This window comes from Astatotilapia calliptera, unplaced genomic scaffold, assembly GCF_900246225.1.
Source record: "Astatotilapia calliptera unplaced genomic scaffold, fAstCal1.2 U_scaffold_35, whole genome shotgun sequence".
NCBI classification, from domain to species: domain Eukaryota; kingdom Metazoa; phylum Chordata; class Actinopteri; order Cichliformes; family Cichlidae; genus Astatotilapia; species Astatotilapia calliptera.
Window position 1 is genome coordinate 10,876 of NW_020535773.1, and position 25,981 is coordinate 36,856.

The 25,981-nt window shown below is 40.2% G+C and overlaps 3 protein-coding genes across 6 annotated transcripts in view; 2 read left to right on the plus strand and 1 right to left on the minus strand.

Moving 5' to 3' along the window:
- Window positions 1-276: 276 nt before the first annotated feature.
- LOC113018045 (von Willebrand factor A domain-containing protein 7-like) lies at window positions 277-16,076 on the minus strand. The gene is made up of 17 exons (XM_026161118.1): window positions 15,865-16,076; window positions 14,918-15,177; window positions 14,492-14,725; window positions 14,281-14,377; window positions 11,815-11,949; window positions 11,484-11,679; window positions 11,200-11,369; window positions 10,655-10,767; window positions 10,336-10,452; window positions 5,732-5,947; window positions 5,068-5,200; window positions 4,555-4,707; window positions 4,321-4,413; window positions 3,957-4,237; window positions 2,380-2,516; window positions 1,073-1,232; window positions 277-985 (listed from the first exon to the last, which is right to left on the minus strand). The coding sequence occupies exons 2-17, from the start codon at window positions 15,149-15,151 to the stop codon at window positions 422-424; spliced, it is 3,033 nt and encodes a 1,010-aa protein (XP_026016903.1). The 5' UTR covers window positions 15,152-15,177; window positions 15,865-16,076; the 3' UTR covers window positions 277-421.
- On the plus strand, window positions 8,302-9,722 carry LOC113018046 (insertion element IS630 uncharacterized 39 kDa protein-like). The gene is made up of 2 exons (XM_026161120.1): window positions 8,302-8,897; window positions 9,079-9,722. Exons 1-2 carry the CDS (start codon window positions 8,478-8,480, stop codon window positions 9,595-9,597), a joined length of 939 nt encoding a protein of 312 aa, XP_026016905.1. The 5' UTR covers window positions 8,302-8,477; the 3' UTR covers window positions 9,598-9,722.
- Window positions 16,077-21,499: 5,423 nt separating the features above from the next.
- Window positions 21,500-25,981, plus strand: part of LOC113018039 (von Willebrand factor A domain-containing protein 5A-like) — a 30,684-nt gene continuing 26,202 nt past the window's right edge. For 2 of the 4 annotated variants that reach the window (XM_026161111.1, XM_026161112.1), the window contains exons 1-3: window positions 21,500-21,598; window positions 24,897-24,944; window positions 25,101-25,303. In XM_026161111.1, the coding sequence (XP_026016896.1) occupies window positions 24,902-24,944; window positions 25,101-25,303 (246 nt within the window). In that variant the 5' untranslated portion in view covers window positions 21,500-21,598; window positions 24,897-24,901. The remainder of the gene's footprint in view (window positions 21,599-24,896; window positions 24,945-25,100; window positions 25,304-25,981) is intronic. The other 2 variants (XM_026161114.1, XM_026161113.1) reach the window with 1 other exon arrangement.

Here is a 25,981-nt window from a genome sequence, read left to right on the forward strand (position 1 = left end):
TTTATATTGTCTGTGCATTCTGTGTTTTTGTGGAGTCCTGTATCCTAACTAATCTCTGATTTTTATGTCTTCTGTTTTTGTAATTATTTTCTTAGATTCTGGACTTTGTTTATGTTTTGATCTATCAGTATTAAAGCTTGCCTTGGTGTTATTGGTGCTGCTCCCCAAGTACAAACTACAAATGAATCGACCTCTCACACAGCCTTAAACGTGACAGGCATACAAATCTAGTTGTAGCAAAAATAAAAGGAAGTGCAATAAAAGATTTTTTATTCTTTGCAAATTTGCATCTTTTGAATATCAATATGAAAAAAAATTATTGGTGCTTCAGATTTTGCCTTTGAAAATACAGTAGAGCAAGCTCTGTATCAAGTCATCAACAGATAATTTTGACCAGCAAAACATTTGTAATCACACGGGGCTAAAGCAGAGGAAAGCACAGCAGGCCTAACAGCAAGAAAAAGAAGCCTGTGGGCATTTTCTGTCCAGTCCCACTGGTTTCTGTACTCTTGTTTTGTAGCTGCCTCTTCTGACCATTTGTTAGATGGCAGCGTTTCATGTTTCCAGCTTTGTCCCAAACCAGCATCTTTGCCTGAGTAGAGCAGCAGCTGGATGTGTAGCTCACAAACAGTGGCTGAGATACATCCAGCGACCATTCTGAAATATTCAAAGGGGGGCCCCCTGTCTCTAATCTGGCCTTGTGGTTGTGTTGCTCTTGGTGGTGGTGGTAGGCTCCATTTGTTGATTTATCCCTCTGTGTCTGTTGGAGCTCAATGCCAGGCTCTCCAAGGCTGTCCTCTGAGGTTGGGTTACTGTGAAACAAAATCAGAATACCTTCACCTTCCTGTAGCTGCAGAGCATCAAGGCCAGAGTGTCCGATATCTGATACAGACAGAGACACACTCCAGCTAGTCGCGTTGCAAATTGCAGAACAGTTCGATTGGACTCGTGCTGCAGAGCAGGATGGTGGGGACGTGTCTGAATCCTGTAGGCAAGAGAAAATCATCATATACACAATAAACCAAAAAACAAGTTTTCAGCAGAATATCCTGCAGTTTCTCTTATTGCTCACCTGAGGGACCACAGTCAAGTAGGCCACTGCATAATTTGAGTCAGCAGAATGAAGATCATTTACAGTCAGTGTAAGGGTGACTGTCACCCCTGCCTGCGCTGTGGCTGGAGTCTGGAGGTACACCTGGTCACGAAAAGACCTTTGTTCTGCTACAAGAAAGCTGAAGGGCAAAAACATGAATTGTGAAATCATTTAACTTATACTTACAATACTGTGCCAGAGTTTTGAACTAGCCATCATTTAATTTATATTTTTCTTAAAATGCGAAATAGATGCAAGGTTTTATCTCCTTTCTTTTAGTAGTCTTCAGGAATAGGTCTCCAGGCTTCTTAAAAGACATTCAAAGGTCCTCTTTGAATGCCGGCTGCCTTTTGTTCCACCCTCTGTCAAGATCATCCCACACTGCTTCAATAAAGTTAAGGTCCAGGCTCTGGGGAGGCCAATCCATGAATAATAGTGTTCTACTTTGTGTTTTTCTATCCAGGTATGCTTTTAATGCACTGGCAGTGTGTTTGGGATCATTGTCATGAAAAATTAAGCCACTGCCAATCAGGCCCAAAATGGAATCATACCTTTCTGTGTTCTTAATTGCATCAATTTTAACAAGATTCCCAACACCAATGGGTGAAATGCAGGCCAAACCATGACTGTAGATACTGACTGTTGTCATTCCATAAGACCCGTTACCACAGATTTTCAGTCCATAATTTGGTATATCTAAGCTTTTTCCCGTTTCCCTTCCTTGGGGATGGCTTCATGACGGCCTTTATAGGCATCTTTATCTGCTATGGATAGTTAAGTGGGCATGCCACTTCTTATTTTGTCCGCAACTGGTCTAATTTCCTCACACTTTTTAATGACACACTACTCAGCTAATAGTTCTTTTGAATAATCTTGTTGGTACATTTTGTTACTGTTTCACAGTGTTATCTTTGAAATTTTCATTAAAAAGAAATGGGAACAAATTATGTGTTTTAATAACAAAGTGCATAAAGTTAAAATTTAAAATTGGTTCTTTTCCCCATCTAAAGCACAAGTGCAAACTGCAATAGGTGCACACCCTTAATATATCCACTAGCAAAAAAGAAAATTAGAAAGCCAATCTGATATGAAGAGCAGAATTGAGGGGTGACTCAAGACTTTTGTACATAACTGTATAATTTAAAAAATATTTTGGATTACTAAGTTTACATAGTTTTCAAAGGTGAGAGAATGCCAGCGAAGGTGACAAAAGAAGCGGGATGGCAGTCTAAGTTCTTTGAAGTTTGCTTTGTACCTGAGCAAGATGTATTTTCATTTTGATCTACCTGTGGGGCTCTGTCATAAGAAGATATCCACAGTCATCATCGGCTGTCCAACTGAAGTTCCGTGCTGCACCGTGGTTTTGGATCTCAAAGTTCACCACAGCACTCTGACCAGGCACGAGGTCAGGAAGAGAAAGCACCTGAATAATGTGTGAAACAGACTGTGTCAAAAGTGCACGGACCACCGGTCAAAGAAAGGTCATCACCTGACACCTCTACATAGATACTGTAGGTAATCAATAACTTATAATTGTGCCATCTGGCCCTGCAGAATTTAAAGAAGCAAGAAAATAGAGTTTTACAGAGAAAACTGTAAATCCAGAAAGTATTCACAGGGCTATACTTGTTCTACAGTTTGCCATGTTGCAGCCTTTTCATCTCAGAATTCGACACAAAATATCCCATATTGACATTTTCGGGTTGTTTTCATTTTTCTCATTCTTCTTTGCAGAACCTCTCAACCTCCATTAGGATCGATGGGAAGCATCAATGCACAGCCATTTTCAAATCTCTCTAGACATGTTCAATCCGGTTCTAATCTGGTCTCTGGCTGGGACACTCCAGGATTTAACAAAGGAGTGGTCTTAGAGAGTCTTTATATGGGTTCATATGGCCCACAGCAAGAAGCTACCACCAGCATGCTTCACTGTAGGGATGTGTAACGGTGGACCCAAGAAATACCAGCCGGAGCGACTTTGACAATGCAGAACTTTTTATTAAACTCGGGGTTGTACGTGGACACATATACTCCCGCGCTCTCTTTCTCTGCTGTCACCTCCGTCTCCGTCTGTCACTGCCAACATATAAAGAGACACAATCACTGTCAGATCCCAGCACACCTGTTCACCCTGCCCCTGCGCCGCCCCGGGAGCTCACTGCGTCACCCCTCCTCTGCAGCTGGCCAAGGACCACACCCACGCCACAGGATGGTATCGGTCTGGTAATATGCAGTGATGAGAAAAGTTAGATTCTTTTAACCAGAGGATTTTGTTTCTCATGGTCTAAAATGGTTGCCCTTCTAGAACGTCCTCATCTCTCCACAGAGCAATGCTGAAGCTCTGTCAGAGTAACCGTTGGGTTTTGATCACTCCCCTGACTAAGGCCCTTGTACCCTAATCTCTCTGGTTGGGCAGGCAGACAGCTCTAGGAAGAGGCCTGGTGGTTCAAAACTGGTACCATTTACGGATGATGGAGCACACTGTGCTCACTGGAAACTTCAATGCTGTAGAGGTTTTTCTGTAACTTTTCCCAGATCTGTGCCTCAGAGGTCTTGGACTTCATGGCTTGGTTTGTGCTCTGACATACAGTCTCAACTATGAGACCATATATATATATATATATATATATGACAATGTTGTGTAATAAGTGAAGTGATGTGAATACTTTCTTGATACACTGTAAGAGTGCAAGAGTGCTTTACATTTATTGTGCACAGAAATAACCAAACCAAAACAATTTCCATTTAAAATATAAGAAAAATTGAAAAATAGATGTACATAACAGAGTAACGGAGATGAACTATAGTAAACTTGGAGTAGAAAGCAGCCTCTGTCCTCTTCAGCATTATTGCTAACAATTACCTGTATCTGAATGTGAGTGGGCTCCACCATCTCTGTGGAAACCCTCTCCAGTTTGTTTCCTCTGCTGTCCTCGCCTGAAAGTCTAATGCAGAAGGGAACTCTGGGAAACGGGTCCACCAAGCCCACCAGCTCCTCCAAGGAATAGATAGATGAAGAGGAGGAGTTGAGCTTCACCTGCTGAAGACTTTCTCCTTCAGCCCCCAGCAGTGTTGCATGACTAAAAGATGCCTCTTCATCTGAACCCAGGCCTGTAACAGCCACCACTAGAAAGGCAGGAACACCTGAAAATTAGAAAGATATATTCTTAAACATATTGTTTACTTACAAATCCTCATTATCGTGTAAATTTATCAAAATCCCTCACCTGCTGTAGGATTACCATCAACTCTGGCCAGACCCGGGTGTGTCTCATTGGTTATAATTGCAAAATAATACAGGAAGTCTACACCGCTGTCACCTGGTGGTGTAGATCAAAAGACAAATCAATTTTAAAAAATGTTTTTAAAAAAATCTCATACCACAGTAAAGCTGCATTTGAATTGAAAAATGAATATCTGCCAGGTGATCTGCTTGATGTACTCGATATTATTTCTTTTACCTATAACATTGAACGTAAGATGCCCATTGCTCTTGGCTTGCAGTTTCCACTGGCCAGGTTGTAAAGGAGGAAACAGGTTGACACGGTACAGTCCCTGAAATTGCTGTAGCACTGCTAGGGGACCTTCTTCATTCAACAGTGACTGACTCTGGTCTGAGAAGAGAAGCATAAACAGCTGAGCTTATTTTACCCTCAAATTACAAAGAAAAAAAAGTTAAAGAATGATCTTTGCAAGGTAACACTTTAAAGTATGTGTGATAAATCTAGCGCGTAATTCCCCTGTAACTAAACTGAATTTCAGTGTAGTGTAAATACCTTTCAATATTTACATGTAAATATAATTATACTGCTATTTAAAAGAAAATATGCTGAAATTCAATTTAATTACAGGGAAATTGCACCCTGTACATGATATTTCAAGCAAATGCAAAGTACAGTTCAAAGTGCAGTGTCGTGATGGAAAAAAAGCTAACCCTGACTTCATAGCTGATGTTAATATGATGTGAGAATTACCTGATGGACTGGTAAGGATACACTCCGTCATAGTGCCAGAGACATGTAGGGTGACATTTTTTACCGAGCTGTCAACTCTAAATGTATGAACGGACATCAGGTCTTTGTGACTTTCCACATGGAGGAGGGTCACCTGAGGTAGGAGAAGAAAAATAAGTTGTGATAGGTAATGAAGGTAATGAAGAGTAATTATAAGTGATATCATTATGAAATTAAAGGTCTAAAAGAGAAATTAGTCGGCTTGCTGGAAAAGAAACTAATAAAAAAAAAATTAGAAATATACTTTGTGATATAACTTTTTATAAAATCTGACACATTTCTGCTCAGCAAAAAGTTGCAGCTAAGATAGACTACTTGATTAAAAAAGATTTACATGTGCTAACTGTCATGTAGAAAATGAAATTATATTGTTTTTTCAATGCTTTATAAGCAGCAGTTGCCATGTTTGTCTGAGAAAATTAGAGCATTAGGTCAATGGAAAATTTCATATTTAATTGAAATTTTCTAATATTAAATGGTTGATAAATTATGAAGGTGGGAAATTGAGACTGCTAGAATGAGGGAAGTTAACAGATACTGTGAGCTAGTGTACTACCTCAGTTCCTTAAATAACTTGTTAACTTTGTTTGGAGTGAATTTCCAGTAAAAAATCTTATTTTGGCACCTTGTCAGCTGCTGTGTTGTCCTCCACTATTGTGGAGACCCTGTGTATGTCAGAGTTGGTGGTGAATATTGTTAGTCCTCCTGACAGGGAGGACAGTGAAGAGTAGAGATTAAAACGATCAGGAGATAAAGGTTCTCTACTTCTCCTCTTCCTCCTCATTAACCTGCCTCGGCTCTCTTTGGTGTAGTTGGGATCTTCAGTAAGGAGAAAAGTCACCTGTAGGGAAAATAAGTGCTGTCAGCTGTAAGTACACTGACATACAGTTTGCTTTACTGCAGTCCCCCTGTCCAAAGTAATTTCACAGTGAGCAAGAGAAGGCAAACAAGAGGGGTTCTTTCAGTCTTTCAATCTGGCTGCATGTTATTTTTGCTCCTTATTAGTATAACTGCTGGATGAATTATTTTCTTTGTTACAGTTTTTTCTGATTGCTTAAGCACATTTTTTGTAACTATTGGCTAATTTTGCAAAACTCTTCACACAAATAAGAAAACCTGTCACCCAATAATCAAAACATTGTAGTTCTCTTGCAAAAGCAAACACAGCTGGATTAACTCTTCACACCTTCGTAAAAATGGTGTTTCCGTATCAAACAGTACACACAAGCCATCATCTACTAAGCACACAATGCGCCAACTGCACACTGATGGTATGAATACAAAACACATCTGGCTTTTGCTTTCTCTGTGCACAAGGTAGGCTATGTCAGTTTGAGCTCATACTTCTGTCATAGATCCATAAGCATAGAGGAATCCAAACTTCAAGTACTGGTGTTTATTCAAACACATCAAAACAAACACAAGTGTTTATTTCCAAGTATAGGATTATTTGCAATCGCCATAATGACTATATGGGTTACTTGGTCTGCAGTGAACATGCTTCCTCTGCCCCAGCATCTGGTCATCTAGCAATTCTGTAAAGTAACAATTTCAGTATTTTTACATCAATGGTATTGGTGTGTTTCTCATTGGCATATGGCAGTGCTACAAATCTTTGTGCGGAGTGACTGTACTAACCGATTCTCATTTCAAGATGTCCTTATGATACTTGCTACAGTGTAGCGGCTCGAGTTAGACTGGACCCGTTGGCCAGCTACCCTCAGGGTCATTCCACGGTTGATGACATGGTCCACTATTGTAGCTCTGATGTCATCAGCAATTCTATTTCTTACTCTTCCTACCCTTCCTCTCCCCCTTCCTCGTCTTCCTCTTGCTCCTCCTTGTCCTTGTCGTCCTCTTCATCCTACTTCTTCACCTCCACGTCCTCTTCCTCGGCCTCCTCTACTTCTCACTCTTTCTGCTCCCTCCATTGTACTCCGCACACACAGCTTACCTGTATTATAGTGCTTAGGCTGATTGCAAAGTGAACTAATTATCTAAAAAAGTTTTCACATGTGAAAGTGTGCCAGACAGTTGGCAAATTAGTGTTAATGATAGCCATACATGTGTATACTTTTGCTAGGAGTGTGTTGGAAATTTGGTAATTGAGTGTTGTGCAGTGAATTGTGCCTACAGTTTTGCAAAGTGTGTGTTACAAAATTGCAAACTGAGTGCAAAGCAGTTTTTGTGCTTTTAGTTTTGCAAACTCAGTGAGTGGTTTTGCTATAAGTCTGAATAGTTTTAGAGATTGTGCTACAGGAATCACAGTTAGGGTTTAAGCATTCAGGAAAAACTGTAATAAAACTGTCCTTTGGTTAAAAGGTTTCATGATACAATAGCACCACTGTGTGGCCAGTGACGAAAACTACAATTCCATTAAACTTTTAATTTTCAACTAGTGTAGCTGCTGCCACCTGCCGGCCACATGAGGCAGGTGATCTCCACCAGCTTTCAGCAGGCACAGTTTCTCCAGGAAATTCTTATTTCCTTTAAAACCCATCTAAAAATGTAATTCACGCAGTGCTTTCTTTATAAATATACATACAAACAGAAGCTGTATAACCAGTAGCAATCACATCAGATGAAGGCTTTTATTTTAAAGTTTTGAAAATCTGAGAACAGGTTATTACAGTTTTTGCCCGTTGCTTGAACACTATAAACCCATGCTCAGACTAAAGTAACACAACGTGAAGCTTTTGTTACCATACCTCAAACACATGTACCCATACCTTAAACAAAAGCGCTGCTTTGCACCCCAGTACCAATTATGCAACACTCCTACTCCTTTATGCAACACACCTACCCCTTTATGCAACACCCATGGTCCTGCATGCTACACTCTATTTCATACATAAGACACTTCGCTCACAAAATGAAATCTCAGGGTGCCATTCGGAAAACACATGTATCCAAAATACAAAACACATCGGATAATTGCAACCACTCAAATACACACCTGAAGGCACGTACTTGCAAAACCGAACACCAATTAGCCAACTACAAAAAGCCCTCAGCGTAGCCATTTCAAGAACTTTGCAAGCATGGATGGAGGGAGAGCAAGAGGAAGAGGAAGAGGTAGAGGAGGAGGAGGAAGAGGAGGAGAAGGCCGAAGAGGCCATGAACGGACCCATATTTCTGATGAAATAAGAGCAACTTTGGTGGACCATGTCATCAACCATGGCCTGACTATGAGGGAAGCTGGGCAGAGAGTCCACCCACATCTAAGCCGCTTCACAGTGGCATCTGTAATACGAACATTCCGACTAGAAAACAGGTATGTCTTCACCTCCATACCTTCTGCTCTACTCAGATGGTTTCATAGCACTGTTCTACAGTATATCACATTACCATATCAAGTGTACGGGGTGCTAATGCTCCTTTTGCAGCCAAAGTGGCTGATTCCTTATATTGAAGTACAGTGTTGTACAGTGGATGACACAGTACATACAGTAAAGTACTGTAAGAAAAATAAGCAAACCGATGACAATATGTGGTTGTATTCCTCCAGAATGACCCGAAGACCTTCTGGGGGAGGACGGCAACGCCTGTTCACACAACAGCAGGAACTTGCCGTTGTGGACCTAGTGAGGGCAGACAATGCCATCCGTCTCCACCAGCTACGACGGAAAATACTTGCAGACAGGCGAGTGTTCAGCAACATAGACCATGTGAGCATCACCACCATCAGACGCATCTTGGGTAAACACAGCATCACCATGAAGCAGCTCTACAGAGTCCCATTCGAGAGGAACAGTGACAGGGTCAAAGGACTTCGAGCTGAATATGTACGGGTACGTGTAACTGTCCCTTACATTTACAATAGAGTATTGGTGAAGTCCAGTAGCAGCTGAATATGTACCATATCAGTACCACATGGATCTATTCTGAGAGCTACACAGGTACCTGTGTGATGGGGTGAGGGTGCCGTATGTGTAGCACTGTAGTACAGTGACATGTTCCCCTTTTTTTCAGAGAATCTCGGCCATGGATGGAGCTGCACAGCCTCATGAATACATTTTCATTGATGAAGCTGGATTCGACCTGAGCAAAACAAGACGACGGGGTCGTAATGTAATTGGCCAAAGGGCAATTGTGCACGTCCCAGGGCAGCGCGGGGGAAACATCACATTATGTGCCGCCATATGCCTTCGAGGGCTTCTGCACCATCATGCAATACTAGGTCCATACAATAGCCAACACATACTCACATTTCTAGATGCTCTCCATGATATAGTTGTACAGAACAGAGCAGATCAGCTCAGGTTTGTGGTGATATGGGATCATGTCAGTTTCCATCGGGCTGCTCTGGTCCAGGCCTGGTTCTCCAACCACAATCAATTTGAAGTGGTATACTTGCCCCCTTACTCACCATTTTTAAACCCTATTGAGGATTTTTTTAGGCTTGGAGATGACGTGTATATGACCGCCAACCACATGCCCGCATGCCTCTTCTGCAGGCAATGGAACAGGCCTGCGGCGACATTCAGGTGACAGCAATCCATGGATGGTTTCGACATGCAAGAGGATATTTTCCCCGGTGCCCAGCGGGAGAGGACACTGCTTGCGATGTTGATGAGGTCCTGTGGCCAGACCCCAACAGACGGCGGGATCCATGAGCCCACTTATGCACAATTGTCATGGTTTTTTGTGTTTACAGTATAGTGTTTTTTCTATTGCAGTATTATTGTGTTGTGGTTTTTTTTTTTTTTGCTTCATCTGAATTCATGGTACTGCGATGTACACTATTGAGTAGGTCTATTTGCGTTTTTGGTTGTTTGGAAATGTGTCTCCTGTAAATGTGCCTTCTGAATACACAATGGAAATCAAGGACTGCAGTGTTTTATGTAAAGAAGACTAGTGTGTTCCCCCTGATCTGTAAGTGTTTGCATATGATGCAAGTATGTGTCATTTTGTCAACAGAGTTACATTTTGACAGAGGAATGTTAGGTTTTGACAGCAGAGTTTAGGTTTTGGGAGTGGAGTTTCATTTTGGCACAGATGTGTATGGTATATTTCCCAGTGTTGTGTCGTGTTTACTTGTGTTTAGAGTTTTGGCACAATGAGCGACGTTTTGCCAAATGTGTTCAAGCAACGGGCAAAAACTGTAAACAGCAGCTCCCGGTTGGTGTTTGTCTTCGCTGTCAACCTTAAAGCAGCTCTGATTTTTGTTAAACATAATGCTATGTGACAGATGAAAAAAAAAAGACTTCCCTTCAAAGGTGCATATACCTTGCTCTGTTTCTCGAGGGAGAGGGCCTTCACCACACCGAATAAATGGGCATCTTTAGGGGAAGCGTCAGTGAACACGAAGATCTCAGACAGAGGTGGACTGTGAGTGAGTGCCAGCTAATAACAAGAAGAGAGCAAGTTAGTGGTGACATGTCCAATCTATACAACTGCAGTGTTTGTGTTTTCTAACTCAGGTGTCTTAGCTGAAGAACTACAGGGTGATTTAAAGAAACCCCTTGTCACACACACACATGCACGCACACACACATACACACACAACATCACTTATTCTCTCTGAGTGTTTAGCGTCTAAATGTACCTGAATTGCGGAGAGGCACATCTCTGGTTCATCTCCGCCTCCAAGAGCCATCAGCCCCTCCATGTGCTGCATGAACTGGCCTGGATCATCAGTCTCAAATACCGGTCCTACTCCTGCACAGTACAGTAAATATAAATGCTTACAGACTGTGATAAGGAACAGCTTGTTTGCAGTCTTTATAGACCCTTATTGTCTATTTAAAACATATTTACAGTACCATAAGGCTGAATCTTTAAGCTATCAAGAGGCTCTGTCTATAAGTTATTATATTAATATATTATTTCTCATTTCATTGCTTTCATGGAAGTCACAGAAGTTCATTCAGTCATTCTTTGAACTGAGGGAAACAGATGGCACAAATCTAGAGGCTCACTGTTGATAGAACATACAGTAGGCATGAAACATATAATCAGAACTATACTTTCTACAGAAGTATATAAAGGTATGTATATAATGGGAAACACAATCACACATTAACAGGGGGCAAAAGCCTCTACAGGTTTATCTGTTATGACCTGCAGGCACTTTTTACCACCAGCTGTCACCTGGATCGTGGAAGGGGACGAGCACAAAGGTGCCGAGTTGCCCCGGGCTGTTGGCTCTGCTCTGTATGATGGATTGAGCCCGAAGACGAGCAGCGTGGATCTCCTCAAACATGCTGCCTGTGGTGTCCATGACAAAAACCAGTGCAGGAACTTGCTTCACACTAAAGAGTCTTCAAAGAGAGTTCAGCAGCAATTAAAGACAGTCATTTCATGCAGCACAGGCATCACCTGAATCTTGTAACAAGTCTACAGTTCAGGGAGCTTTAACAGTGGTTTAAACTTACTTGAGAAAGTTTCTGTGGCCCACAGAGTCTCTGACGTCTCTCAGCACAGTCAGGGTGGCCTCAGTAGCCAAAGTGGCAGCTTTGAGATGGAGGTAATGATGAGGGGAGAAGAGAGGTGAGGTGCTGTCCTTGTTGATGCCCCCTTTGGCGCCCGAGAAGCGGCTGCTGTCTAGAATACCTCCATGACTGCATTTGCCTAGAAAAAAAAAACCATCTTTACAGCTTTGTAGATGGAAACATAGTTGAAAAAGTCTTTAAAATATTCTAAAAACCAAATGTGTTTATTTATTGTGTTTTTGTAACACTTTGCCTGCACGTGGCCGAGGTTTACCCTGAGGTTTTGGAGGAAATGTACTGAAATATCCAGTGGTGAGCAGCTGAGAGTTTCCCTGTGTGGTTTTCAGTCTTGGCAGAAGGTTGTTTCGACAGGTGGTACTGAAGCACTCCATACAGGTAGGTGTGTCTTCTGAAAGCAGAAATGATGAAGGCTTTAGTTTTTACATTTAAACTTTTTTTTTGTAATGTAATAATGAATATATCAGATTGACATATGTACAGCCAGGTTTCCAAAACATTGGGAGTCTGTGTTAAATGCATGACCAATAGAAATGATAGCTGATTTCCACTGAACCATTTAAAGCCACATTTGAAAGAATGTTGAACATTTGGCTGGTCAAGTTAATTAGTAAAGATGGGGAGTGCTTTACTAGACGTGGTGGGTCAATAGTTAAATGACGTGGATAATTATATGTGTATGTGTGTATGTGTGTATATACATATACACACTGAGTGACACATTGAGTTTTGAAAAAAACCAACACATTATATAAATATTATATTCTTTTAAATGAAACATTATGCACCCTGCCTTCCTGGGTGCAGCTACTACCTTATTTTTTACATCACTTCCATTTTCCTGCTAAACTAAACACTGACATAATTGCTCTGATCAAATTGTTTTCTTTATTTTGTTGAGTCAGTCAGCCTCTGTTCTGCCTAGTTTAAATCTCAGCACTCAGTCATTTTGCCTTTCAAATTCTCATTCATGAAACCCACTTCCTTTTCATCTCTGCCTCCCTCTTGTCACTAATAGCCCCACCCAGGCCTCCGTCTTCATCTTCACTCTCATTGTCCTAATTTCTATCATTGCTGGGACTCCATTCTGGTACAAGTCTGATTACAAAATAACATATTAATCGAACTGTTAAATAATAACTGAATGATCTCTACTTGATGAAATAAATACTATACAGTAGCATATTACAGTTTTTTCTGATTGCTTAAGCACATTTTTTGTAACTATTGGCTAATTTTGCAAAACTCTTCACACAAATAAGAAAACCTGTCACCCAATCATCAAAACATTGTAGTTCTCTTGCAAAAGCAAACACAGCTAGATTAACTCTTCACACCTTTGTAAAAATGGTGTTTCCGTATCAAACAGTACACACAAGCCATCATCTACTAAGCACACAATGCGCCAACTGCACACTGATGGTATGAATACAAAACACATCTGGCTTTTGCTTTCTCTGTGCACAAGGTAGGCTATGTCAGTTTGAGCTCATACTTCTGTCATAGATCCATAAGCATGGAGGGATCCAAACTTCAAGTACTGGTGTTTATTCAAACACATCAAAACAAACACAAGTGTTTATTTCCAAGTATAGGATTATTTGCAATCGCCATAGTGACTATATGGGTTACTTGGTCTGCAGTGAACATGCTTCCTCTGCCCCCAGCATCTGGTCATCTAGCAATTCTGTAAAGTAACAATTTCAGTATTTTTACATCAATGGTATTGGTGTGTTTCTCATTGGCATATGGCAGTGCTACAAATCTTTGTGCAAAGTGACTGTACTAACCGATTCTCATTTCAAGATGTCCTTATGGTACTTGCTACAGTGTAGCGGCTCGAGTTAGGCTGGACCCGTTGGCCAGCTACCCTCAGGGTCATTCCACGGTTGATTACATGGTCCACTATTGTAGCTCTGATGTCATCAGCAATTCTATTTCTTACTCTTCCTACCCTTCCTCTCCCCCCTCCTCATCTTCCTCTCCCCCCTCCTCGTCTTCCTCTTGCTCCTCCTTGTCCTTGTCGTCCTCTTCATCCTACTTCTTCACCTCCACGTCCTCTTCCTCGGCCTCCTCTACTTCTCACTCTTTCTGCTCCCTCCATTGTACTCCGCACACACAGCTTACCTGTATTATAGTGCTTGGGCTGATTGCAAAGTGAACTAATTATCTAAAAAAGTTTTCACATGTGAAAGTGTGCCAGACAGTTGGCAAATTAGTGTTAATGATAGCCATACATGTGTATACTTTTGCTAGGAGTGTGTTGGAAATTTGGTAATTGAGTGTTGTGCAGTGAATTGTGCCTACAGTTGTGCAAAGTGTGTGTTACAAAATTGCAAACTGAGTGCAAAGCAGTTTTTGTGCTTTTAGTTTTGCAAACTCAGTGAGTGGTTTTGCTATAAGTCTGAATAGTTTTAGAGATTGTGCTACAGGAATCACAGTTAGGGTTTAAGCATTCAGAAAAAACTGTAAAACAGATTAGACCACAATAGAATGACATCTGAAGAAGCAGCAAAATCGGTAGTAGGAAAACTGTGGAAGAGCTGTAACTTTAACACGTGAAGCTATGCAGTATGATAAAATGATGCAAAATGAAAATATTCTGTAAAGCTAGTAACTAGTAACTAGTCTTTTCAAGAGGACCTTTACAATAATGTGTAGATACAACTAATTTTGTTTTTTTGTGATTAAATGGGACTATAATGTCACATTCATGAATCACCTTTAGCTACAGGCACGGCAGGCTCCTCTGGCTGAAGCAGATGGAGGTAAATAGAACGCTGGCCCATCTCCACCCAGTTACTGTGGCTGTAGAAGTCCTGACATAGCAGATGTTCAAAACAAAAACATAGCCAAAACATTTCACTTCATGAAATATCTCTAAGGTTAAGCTAACCCTCCCCCTATTATTAAAATTCAGTGTGGCAGATTACCTGCAGTGAATGAAATAGCTGACCCAGGCTATGACGGGCACTTTGGTACTCTTTGGCCCGCACTGAGAGCACAGTGTGGGTCCAGAACCGTCGTAGCATGACCGTGGCACTTTCAATATGCTCTGAATCAAAGTGGTAAACTGGGTCAGACCTTGTGGAGCTCCGGAAGTCCATGGCTGCATTGGATTTCACCACATCTCCCACAGCTCTCCAAAATCCACGTCCCAGTCTGATCTGCAATCGTTAGACCAGGACTTTTATCATTATTTGAAAGAAATTCAATACGTCTGTGTTCAAATATCACCATAGGGAGAAAGAGCGATTCAGTTAAATTTGCATACTTACTTAAAGAGGTAATTCAAACACTTTATGAACCACTGATGCTGCATTACTCAGTAAATCTCCTGACTGCAAACATGACCTCACCTCCTCTTTATCATGGTTTCCATGGTGTTTTTTTAGTCCCCTCAGAGTCTCCAGGGTTACGTTTAGAATGGCCCGCTCTGTAATGTACTGGTGAGTGTGTGAGTCCCAGGACAGAGTCAGCACTCTAGACCACAAGTCAGGGAGGAAACCCTCGCACGGTGAAGCCAGGAGAAGAAGGTAAGGGAGGGTAAAAAGGTGCACCTGCCTCCTCCAGATTCCTCTGTGCTGTGACATTGTGCTCTGAGCAGGTCACGTCCTACCTGCATGAAATAAAAACGAAATGTCATTTGCCTGATATCAGTCTTGCTAAAACTCATTATTTTGTCTTTTAATTGAAAGGATTTGAACTGACCTGACTTCTATTGTTCAGTAAAGTTTTGTGCTAATTTGATCAAGCTGTGCCACTCAACCATGCGTACTATTCTGTCATCACCCGGTCCTTACCACCACCCCCGACAGCTCCTCTCAGATTTTTCTCAGCCTTGCCTGTACAGAGCCTCCTATTGTTCTTTTTCATCTTAATTCAGATACATTCTTTGGGATTGTTCTCACAGTCTGTGCTTTCACGAGGAGAGAGTGCAACAAAGCACAAGGCCTATAAAAAACAACCTGTTCCTTTTACTATGTCACGGTCCCAATTAAAACTCTCCAGGATTGATTCAAAGACAGTCATTCACTTTAACATTTCACAAAGCAAAAACTTTGGTGGTGTTGGTGGTCAGTTTAAGCAATCACTTGCCATTTACCAACACAACTAATCAATTTTTAACACTTTAGCCTAATACGTTAACTGACTCCAGTGCAAAAATGAACACTAGATGAGCATGAAGTATGAGTTATTTTATGCCATAATGGTTATTTTTATTAGCTTCCAAATTAGCAGACAAATGCAAATATTTCTTTAGAGCTGTAGTCAGACCCAAAGAACTTGATAAAAACAGTCTCACCTCAGTTCATCCTGTATGTCTAGCCCTGTAGATCTGTTTGATCACGTAGCACAGCATCAAGAGTACAGAGTATCAAGAAACGCCACAACACATGCTTGTCAGTGGTTAAGCAAATCACAACATTTCCATCTTTGAAACAAAATAGCAAAGTCTTCACATTTGTGCGTCCTTGAGCTCTTGTTTCTTATTTGCTCCTCATGGATATAGAAACCCTCCCACCCCCCACAAAAAAAACAGGACCTGAATGTTAGAGGCACTTTCTTCAGATGAGAGTTTAGGTGATACTGCACAGTCTTGGGTGTGCCTCTTAGCTTTAGGGGTGCACTGTGGGGCAAAAGATATCTCGTCATAGCTCCCCATTGCCCCTCCTTATCTCCCCATTAAAGCACGGTGCATTGATTCACCACAATAGGGCTGAATATATTACCAGTCAGGGTGTTCAACTAAGGCCTACCCCAACCCCCTCTTTGCAATGTATCACACTCTGTGTTCCTCACAAAACCAAAAAAAGCACTTTGCAAAGGCGTTGAAAAGAGGGGAATCAGTTGCTAGACAACTCCAAAGAGGGTGTTGAGCTTGCAGGACTGAAATGTGGTTAAGGTTATAAAGAATACAGGATGTCTCTGCTTTGTGTTTTTGTTGTTGTTTTCTTATGCTGTTTTGTTTTGCCTTTTTTTTGGCATTTTAATTATTAAAATTAATTATTACAATTGAAAGTGAAACACGAGATGCAACGGTTGTTTTGTTGCTGTGTCTCACTCTCCTGCCCTGACAAACCAAAACACACCCAAGAGGAAATTCTAATGTGTTATAGAAAGTGATCAGTGGGAGACTTTGCTATGGAGCTGCAGTTCTAATGAAGGACAAGTGCATTGCACATGGTTCCATGCAGGCACTCATAGCAAGAAAGAGGCTAAACAAGTCTGCTAACTTTTGCAATTTACCAGAAGAGTGCTGAGGTTGTTGAGGGTAAGGTTACTGTTTCCTGTTTACCTGCAGTAACGTAAGCTAGTTCACCACACTGACATTTCTGTCTGTCACCTCAACCAAGTACTTGTTACAAAAGCTTCTTTCTGTACTGAACAGTACAATTTGTGTCTTATTATTTTTATAATTCATGTAACTGGAGAGTCCTCTTCACAGACAAAGTTTAATATTGGAGTTCTACAGGGTTCAGTACCAGGACCAGTTCTGTTTACATTATACATGCTTCCTTAGGCAGTATCATCAGAAGGCATAGCATACATTTCCATTGCATTGCCAACTTTATCTATCCATTAAGCCAGATTACACACACCAATTAGTTAAACTGCAGGAATATCTTAAAGACATTTTTCAAATGACCTTGGCCTCCAGTAACACTGTGAGGAATCTTGGAGTCATTCTTCACAATGATATGTCCTTCAATGCACATATTAAACAAATGTCTAGGATTGCTTTCTTCCATTTGCGCATTATATCCCAAATTAGAAACATCTTGTCTCAGAACTAGTTCATGCTAGTTCTAGTTTATGTATTACTTCTAAGCTGGACTACTGTAATTCATTATCGTCAGGATGTCCTAAAAACTCCCTGAAAAGCCTTTGGTTAATCCTGCAGCAAGAGTACTGACAGGGAATAGAAAGAGAGAGCATACTTCTCCTATACTGACTTCCCTTCATTGGCTCCCTGTTAAATGCAGAATTCAAAATCCTGCTCCTCACATGCAAGGTCTTGAATAATCAGGTCTCATCTTGTCTTAATGATCTTATAGTACCATATCACCCGATTAGAGCACTTTGCTCTCAGACCGCGGCTTACTTGTAGTTCCCAGAGTATTTAAAAGCAGAATAGGAGGCAGAGGCCATCCGTGCCCTAAACACACACACCCGCCCTCTCACATCATCTATAATTGACTGAGACAGGACTCTCTTCCAGACACTAAACCAAGGAACAATGTACATTTCAATTCCTTTAATTTTAAATATGTTCATATTCTCTCTCTCTCTCTCTCTCTCTCTCTCTCTATATATATATATATATATATATATATATACCCCCCCCCCAATTTTTGCACATGTCGAGGAGCGTGTCAGGCTACATTTCACTGTGTGTTATACTTGTATAACTATGCATGTGACAATAATAAAGAACCTTGAACCTTGAACCTTGGGTCTTCTGTGGAACCAGGTTCCAGTTTGGATTCAGGAGATAGACATTATTTAGTCAAATTTGTGAAAAATCAAAGACTTTCAGAATTTTTCTGAATGCTTCTTTAGCTTAATTCTAATTGTTTTACTTGTATGTATCTTTCTGTTGGCAGCAATTGAAAAATAAACCCAGTGCTTTGGATGAAATGACCTCCATTCCTTTAATTATTGACTTTGCATGTTTTCTGTTCAGTGTTGTGCAAACTATGTAACACATTTATGAACACTCTCTTCTAAATTTAAGAACTGACTACTGTAAAAAAAAAAGTTCATATCTCTAACCTAAAGTTTAACAATTTACTCTTTGCTTAGGTCTTGGTATGCTGATTTCAAGAAAATGAACGATAGCTGTCTACTTTTTTTCAATAATACTTACATATATTACAACAAACTTGCAATGTCAGCATAGATTTAATATCTACAGCATCTACCTATACACTCCACTTCAGTACACTTCAGAACTTCTTTCAGTAACTACGAGCTGTGCTATTGATATGGCTTAAGCCAATCACCTTGGACATGTGAATGGTTGTATTCACAAGATACAAGTGAACAAAACAAAATAAATTCTATCGTAGAAACTGAGATCCCTACCTCTGAGCATAAAAAGAAGGTTTCTGGAGAGCTTAAACCCCTACATCCTGAGAGATTTGCCTGGGGTGCAAAACTACATGTATAACGTTGTGGTCTATGGAGACTCCAAGAAGGCTCATGATCCACACATGTAGGCAGACCTCAAACGCCTCCAGATAAATGCAACAAAAAAAAGTTTGTTCAGCCATCCCAGCATTCCATTTCTGATAGATGTGATTTCCAGAGATGGCCTGTGCTCTAAGTTTTTGCCTGACTATACAACAGTGATGAGGCATTCTGGGAAGTAATACACAGACTGAAATGCAGTGGAATTTGATGGCAGAAGAAAGCTTCAGGGAAACTAAAACCTATCACAAGTATATATATAATATAGAAATAGAACAGATAAAATACAAATAGTACAAATAAATAAATGAAGACAGAAAAGGAGAGAAAATATTGACGTGTGAAACAGAGATGTGTGCAAAAGAGCTATAGCTTAATATGCTGCCTTAATATGCTGGATGACCTGATGTGCAAAAAATTATTATTTCTGTTCAATAATAGGTCAGCTGTTCAAGAGTCTGATGGCAGTGTGGAAGAAGGAGTTGTTGAGTCTGGATGTTCTGGATTTCACACTTCTGAACCTCTGTCCCAAGGGCAGAAGTGTGAACAGTCTGTGTTGTGGGTGTGTGAGTTCTTTGAGGATGGAGGCAGCTCTCCTCTGGACTCTGCGATGGTAGATGCTCTGAAGAGAGGGCAGCGGAGTCCTGATGATCTTCTCCACAGTTGTTATCACTCTCTGCAGGCGTTTGCGGTCCATGACAGTAGTGCTGCCGTACCATGCTGTGATGCAGCTAGTCAGTTCTAGGTTACTGGAAAACCTAGCACTTGTGATTTATGACCCTGGATTCCATACCTTCGTTACCACAGATTTCTGAGACTGAGACACTTTCCTAGCTCAGCTTCACAAAAACAACATTGAATGCAGAGATGGGCAGTAATGCGTTACTTGTAACTTCTTTTTACAGCGAAAAAAAACCCTAAACGTCCAAGCAAGCACCGAGTGCGCTACGACGTAATGAGAAATTCACAGAGAAACTCGCGGATTCTTCCACTGACCGCTGCAGCACACCTGCACCGGGGTAAACCTCCGCCTACCCTACTTCTGCTTTGCAGGTGACAATAGAGCAACAGAACTGCTAGTCTTTGATTTTATTTATTTTCTGCTGTGATTTACTTGCATCTATTTGAAAGAGTGAGTGTAAACACAAAAAAAAAATTTTATTTTATGTGCTGGAATGTGCAGAAAATAGGTTTAAATGTTAAACAAATTTCTTCCAATCAGAGAATGTTGCATATAATTAAATGTTTGATGCATAAAGTTAAAAGATTAAAACTAATAAGACAAGTTTTTAAAACAGACTTTTCCATTTGATTACACATTGTATGATGGATTATGTAGAAAAAGTAGAATTGGGCTGAAAGATCTATTGCTTTATTACCTGTTCAGGTTGTAAATCGTGTTTTTTAAAAAGTAACTAAGTAACAGTAAAGTAACGGGATTACTTTTGGGGGGGAAGTAATCAGTAATTAGTTACTGATTACTTTTTCAAGTAACTTGACCAACACTGATTGAATGTGTAATTGCACTTGTATCCTGCATCCTGTCACCAACTGACAGAAAATTCTCCATAATCGAAAAGTACAGATTGGCTTGTGTCTGGTGCGTGAAGCAGTGGAGAACCTGTGTATGGGGACTCAGATTTACAGAGATAAAGTTCAGGTAGGCAAACACATGGGAAAGGGAGGGCCAAGGTTCTCGACCACCATTTTGGTCCATCAGCAGACAGGGCCCAAGCACATTCATCCTCAGTGACACAAAACACTGGAAGATAGAAAGACTTTCTCCCTGTTCACAGTGGTCTAAAGGGTCACCGCAGAATGACTTTTAAGAGTAAGCAGGCAAGGTTCGCCTAGCAGGTAACAGAAAGAGAGACACCTTCCTGTTTGGTGTAAACATTGTGTAATAAAGTATCCCTCACATGGAGGATTAAAAAAATGTAAATGGTGTAGGTGGATCTCTTCACTTAAAAATGAAAATAAATGAATAAAAAAATGTATCAAGAAAAATAAGGCTAAAGTAAAGATTTACCTTCAGAACTTCAGCTGACTGCATTATATTTTGTTTTTAAACTTTCTATTATTTCGACATAGGCTTAATAAACCTGAGGTGTATTGCGTGAAAGAGATTTTTATCCAGAGTTTGTTGATTCCAAGTGCTTTGCAGAAACATAGACATGCTATTTGGCTGGTAGATGCTTGTACCATCTACCAGCCAAATAGCATGTCTATGTTTCTTACATGCGTTAGGCTAAACCATTATGTGAGGCAGGCAAGAGTTGGCTTTTGTCGCTGCTGCAGCTTTTTCACAAGCAGAAAATGTCTTGGGTAATGGAGATGTTGGCCACCAGGCGGCAGGCAAAACGTATTTTGGAGAATTCATATTTAATGCGATCTGATAAGGGAGATATATGAGACACACAGAGAATTGGCAGGTATGATTACTCTCACTCTCTCCCTGTATATATATATATATATGAAAAAAAATAGCACTGGGTGTTTACAAACTGCGTTTGAAGATGTATTAAGAACGCTGTATAAAAAACTCTTTAAGAATTTAGTCTTAAATGCAGATGTTTGTATTTCAATACTTGTCTTGTATGATGTTCTTTGGTCTTCAAATACCAGACTATTTTAACAACGGTGATGGGTAAGTTTTGTATAATAATAATAAAAACAAATTTAAGGTCCACCCACTCGACTCTGACGCGATCTCACTGAAGGGTTCCCACGGATACAGGAAAGTGTTTCAGTTCGGTATAGAAAACTGGCGTAGGGGCATTTAAGCCACATTTCACACACTGAAGAACGAAAGTACTTTGAGGAGACAAAAATCTTTCTTTTCAAAGGTAGGCATTTCCCGCACACTTGTTGCGTGTGTTTTGTGGAGAATTCTGTTATTTTTCTTTTCACAAGAAGCGGGCTGTAAAAAACAAAAACAAAAAACAAATACAAACTGAAAAACAGCTTCGATCTGTGATCACCCCGCCTTCACATGACTTATTATTAAATATTCATCCGCTCTGCTGTTTTGATCAGTTTGAGAGTGTGTTTTGATCACGTGGAGAAACTATGTAATGGCATGAAGACATCATCTTGCCCAAATGATGTTTTTCCAACACATTTAAAAAATATATTTTTAAGGTTATCGGTACTGACATCTTAAGGATTTTTAACAGCAGTCTTAGTTCAGGTGTTGTGCCAGCCCGTTTCAAACATGCTGTTGTACAGCTTTAAAAAATCATCTGGATTCCTCTGTCCTCTCAGATTTCTGGCCTATTTCAAAGCTTCCTTTCCTGTCAAAATTTTTTTGAAAAGATTTTATTCGTTCAGCAGCAATCTTTTTTTAAATTGACACGGTGTCCTTGAGAGGTTTCGGTCTGGTTTTAAAGCTCTTGGCAGCGCTGAAACCGCAAAGTTTTTAACGGTCTTTATTTAGCCACTAACTCAGGAGACTCGGCTGTGCCTTTGCTTTTGGATCTGACAGCTGCCTTTAATACTGTTGACCACAGCATCTTGATCTCACATTGGGGCATTGCAGCATCAGATTGGTTCAGTGGCATTAGAGTGGTTCAGGTCTGAGAGGACTTTCTCTGTGAGCTTTGGAGATTTTATCTCTTCCTCAGCTCCCTGTAACCCACACAATTTCCTCAGGGATTAATAAACTATGCTGATTCTCATTCTGATTACTTGTGGTGTTGCCCAGGGATCTATATTGGGGCCAATTTTATTCTCTATTTATATGCTACCTCGAGGTCTATTTTTTTTTTTTTTTAGAAAATATAACATTTGTTTCCATTCATACACCGATGACACTCAGATCTATCTAGGACTGAAGACGAGCTGCCCTGCCCCACTGCTATGGATAGTTACCCCACCATTACTTCAGTGTCTCGGTGAAATTAAAGCCTGGATGGCCTCTAACTTCTCTTTAATGAGAATAAAACCAAAGTGATAATTTTTGGACCAAGTGGCAATCCCAGCACAGCTGATTTTAACCGGCACAGTCTTACTGCTTATATGTTGGAGTTATCCAGATCTGCCTTGTAAGACTGCAGTTGGTCCAAAATGTCGAAGCTCGTCTTCTGACACGAACCAAAAGACGCGAACATATTTCCCTGGTGCTTGCCTCTCTTCACTGGCTCCCTGTTCACTTTGGAGTTGATTTTAAATTTTTTATTGTTGACTTATAAAGCCCTGAATGGAAAGGCTCCTGGGTATTTGTCTGACCTTCTATGGGCCCTCTAGATCTATTAGATCAAATGATCTTCTGCTTTTATGGATACCAAGGTTGAGGCTGGTTCAAAGAGGCGATCGAGCGTTTGGGGTTGTAGCGCCTTAACTGTGGAATAATCTACCCCTACACATCAGACAGGCTCCTTCTGTGAAACCTTTTAAATCTCATCTTAAAACACATCTGTATTCACTGGCTTTTAATGCAGTATGAAAGTTATTTGTTATTTATTTGTTGTTTGGTACCATCATAAATTATTTGGAATTAGTTGTTTTGTATTTTTGTACAGCACTTTAGTCAACGTTGTTGTTGTAATTAAACGTGCAGTATATATAAATAAACGATAACGAAACTATTATGGTTTGATCGAGGAGGTGATCAGGGTGTCAATGGGACAGTTTGAGCACATGGGCGAGGTTCTCTCTTAAACGCTACACGGGTATTTTTGAAAACGTAGATTTTCCGATTTCCTTTAAAAAAAATCTCGTCCACACAAAATATCTCCGTTGTCATGTAAATGCAAAAAACCGGAGTCAAAATGTCAAACCAGAACCCCTAACCCACTAAGAAATGTTGGCCAATCAGAAGTCTAGAAACCTGGGAGAGAAAGAGTATACAGGGTTTTGTGTCCTCACAAAACCTTAAGTACTGAAAAGTTTTATTTTTAATTTTTTGGAAAGGCAACTTATTTTGTGTTACTTTTCAAGTGCGTTCATCATTTTAAATGTTAAGAAATGTTAAGAAAAACATTAGGAATGAACAAAATGTATACAGCATACATAAGTTTAATATATATATATTTTTTTTAATTCAAAACCGACGTCGGGATTTGGGTTATGAGAGCGTCTGTGTTGAAGAAGCCACGTCCGAAGTTCACTCTGACCTCTCTGTCTTTCTAAATGGAGGGCCAGTAACTGCGTGTGTATATGTAAGCGTGTAAAAACTGCAGATAGTAAGATTAAGAGCAACAATATCTTGTCTCTATCCACCATTGTACAAATTCATCTCATGTAAACAATAACGTGGCGCACAGCGTGACGTCAAAAACGGCGCACACCTTTTACATTGGGTGACAAATAAAAACCTAAACTCAGTTTTCAGTGATGGAAATTTGGATGAAAGGTGCCACGCATAGTAAAATGCGTGGCACCTCCTTGGGCACAACGCCACAGGTGGCCTGTCTTTAGGCGTATTAATTTTTTTGTTAAGCTGCTAGAGTAACATAGTGTCACTGAATCTTGTTCTTTTAATTAGTGTCTGAAAAGTGTTTTAATTTCAGGTCTGGTAGTATTGTAAGTCCTGCCACGTAGTTTGCTGTTTTTTCCCCTGCTGCTCCTTATTAGTTTCAGTTATTTTATTAATAAAAATCCTTTAATTCGTTTTTCTACGCCTTTGCCTTGTCAACAACCATATTTCCTGGGGTGTATCTCCACGCCAAGCGTTGTCAGTTCCATGTTTACAGACAGCTGTCTTTATTAAATTTTATTTCATTTTTGAGATGCTAAATCTATTTTGGCCTAGCTGAAAAAGACTTTAAAGCATTCACCTTATCCCTGACTGTGGTTGCTGTCCATGGTGCTGATCAAAAGCTGTAATGATGCTACTGATATTATTATTATTATTATTATTATTATTATTATTATTATTATTAAAAAAATATATGTAAAATATATTATTTTTGCACTCAAACACTGTGTGCGTGTGTGTGTGGTGGGGGGACTCATTTCTCTCAAACAAACCATTTTCTGAGCTGCTAGAATAAATGTTTTTGAGTCTGGTGATGTGAAAATTCGCTTTGAGTATGTGCAGAAGAGACAGACTCCAAAAAAAGCTGATAAGTGTAGTATAATATACTATGTAAACTGAAATGTTTTATTGAGGAAAACTGTCTGTGGTGTTTGTCTCTTATACAGGTACAATGATGAGATGCTGTGGTCTGCTAACTGCCCAGAACAAACCAGGTAAAAATCTGATAAACATTAAAATGAATTTTCAATTTGTCATAAAAAAATTAATAGAGTTGCATGGACAGATGGCTCAGCAGAAAATCTAATTTTGACTTTAAAAAATAAATGCTACTATGAAGTGTGACTGTTAGAATTCTGTTTGTCTGTCAGTTCCCCTGAAGAGCATTGAGGTGGAGCTGGAGGTGAGGGACCATGTGGCTACAGTGGTCTCCACTCTGAATTATAAGAACAAGGAGAACAAACCATTAGAGGCTGTTTTTGTCTTCCCTCTGCCTGGAGATGCTGCTGTCTGTCATTTCAGTGCTAAGATTGGACAGACACAGATTGTAGCTGAGGTGATGGAAAAACAGAAGGTGAGCTGGACAGTAAATATAACCTCATTATAAGTAAGATTATCTATTCCATGGACAAAAAGCAATGTGTGGTAGGTTATCCATAGACTTGAGAAAAGCATTTGACACTATAGATCACAATATATTAACAAGAAAACTGGAACGTTAGGGTGTCAAAGCGGTAGTTTTAAATTTGTTTCCTGAGTAATTTAAGTGACAGGAAGCAGTTTGTGAAATGAAATGGTTGTTGCTCCTTATGTATGGACATTGCTTGTGGTCTACCCTAAGGGTCAGTTTGGGGCCCAAAATTCTTCAACTTATACATCAATGACATTTTTAAAGTCTCCAAAGTATTAAAATGGTACTATTTGCTCATGATACAAACATTTTCTGCTCTGGTGCTGATCTGCAGAAATTATTGGATGAGATGACTAATGAAATAAGTAAAGTGAAGTTCTGGCCTGATAAAAACAAATTGTCATTAAATTTGAATAAAACACACAAGACACTTCACCTGCCGCCTACTGGTGTTGGCCAGAGGGGCCGATGGCGCGATATGGCAGCCTCGCTTCTGTCAGTCTGCCCCAGGGCAGCTGTGGCTACAACCGTAGCTTGCCTCCACCAGTGTATGAATGTGAGAGTGAATGAATAGTGGAATTGTAAAGCGCTTTGAGGCCCCGAAAAGTGCTATATAAATGC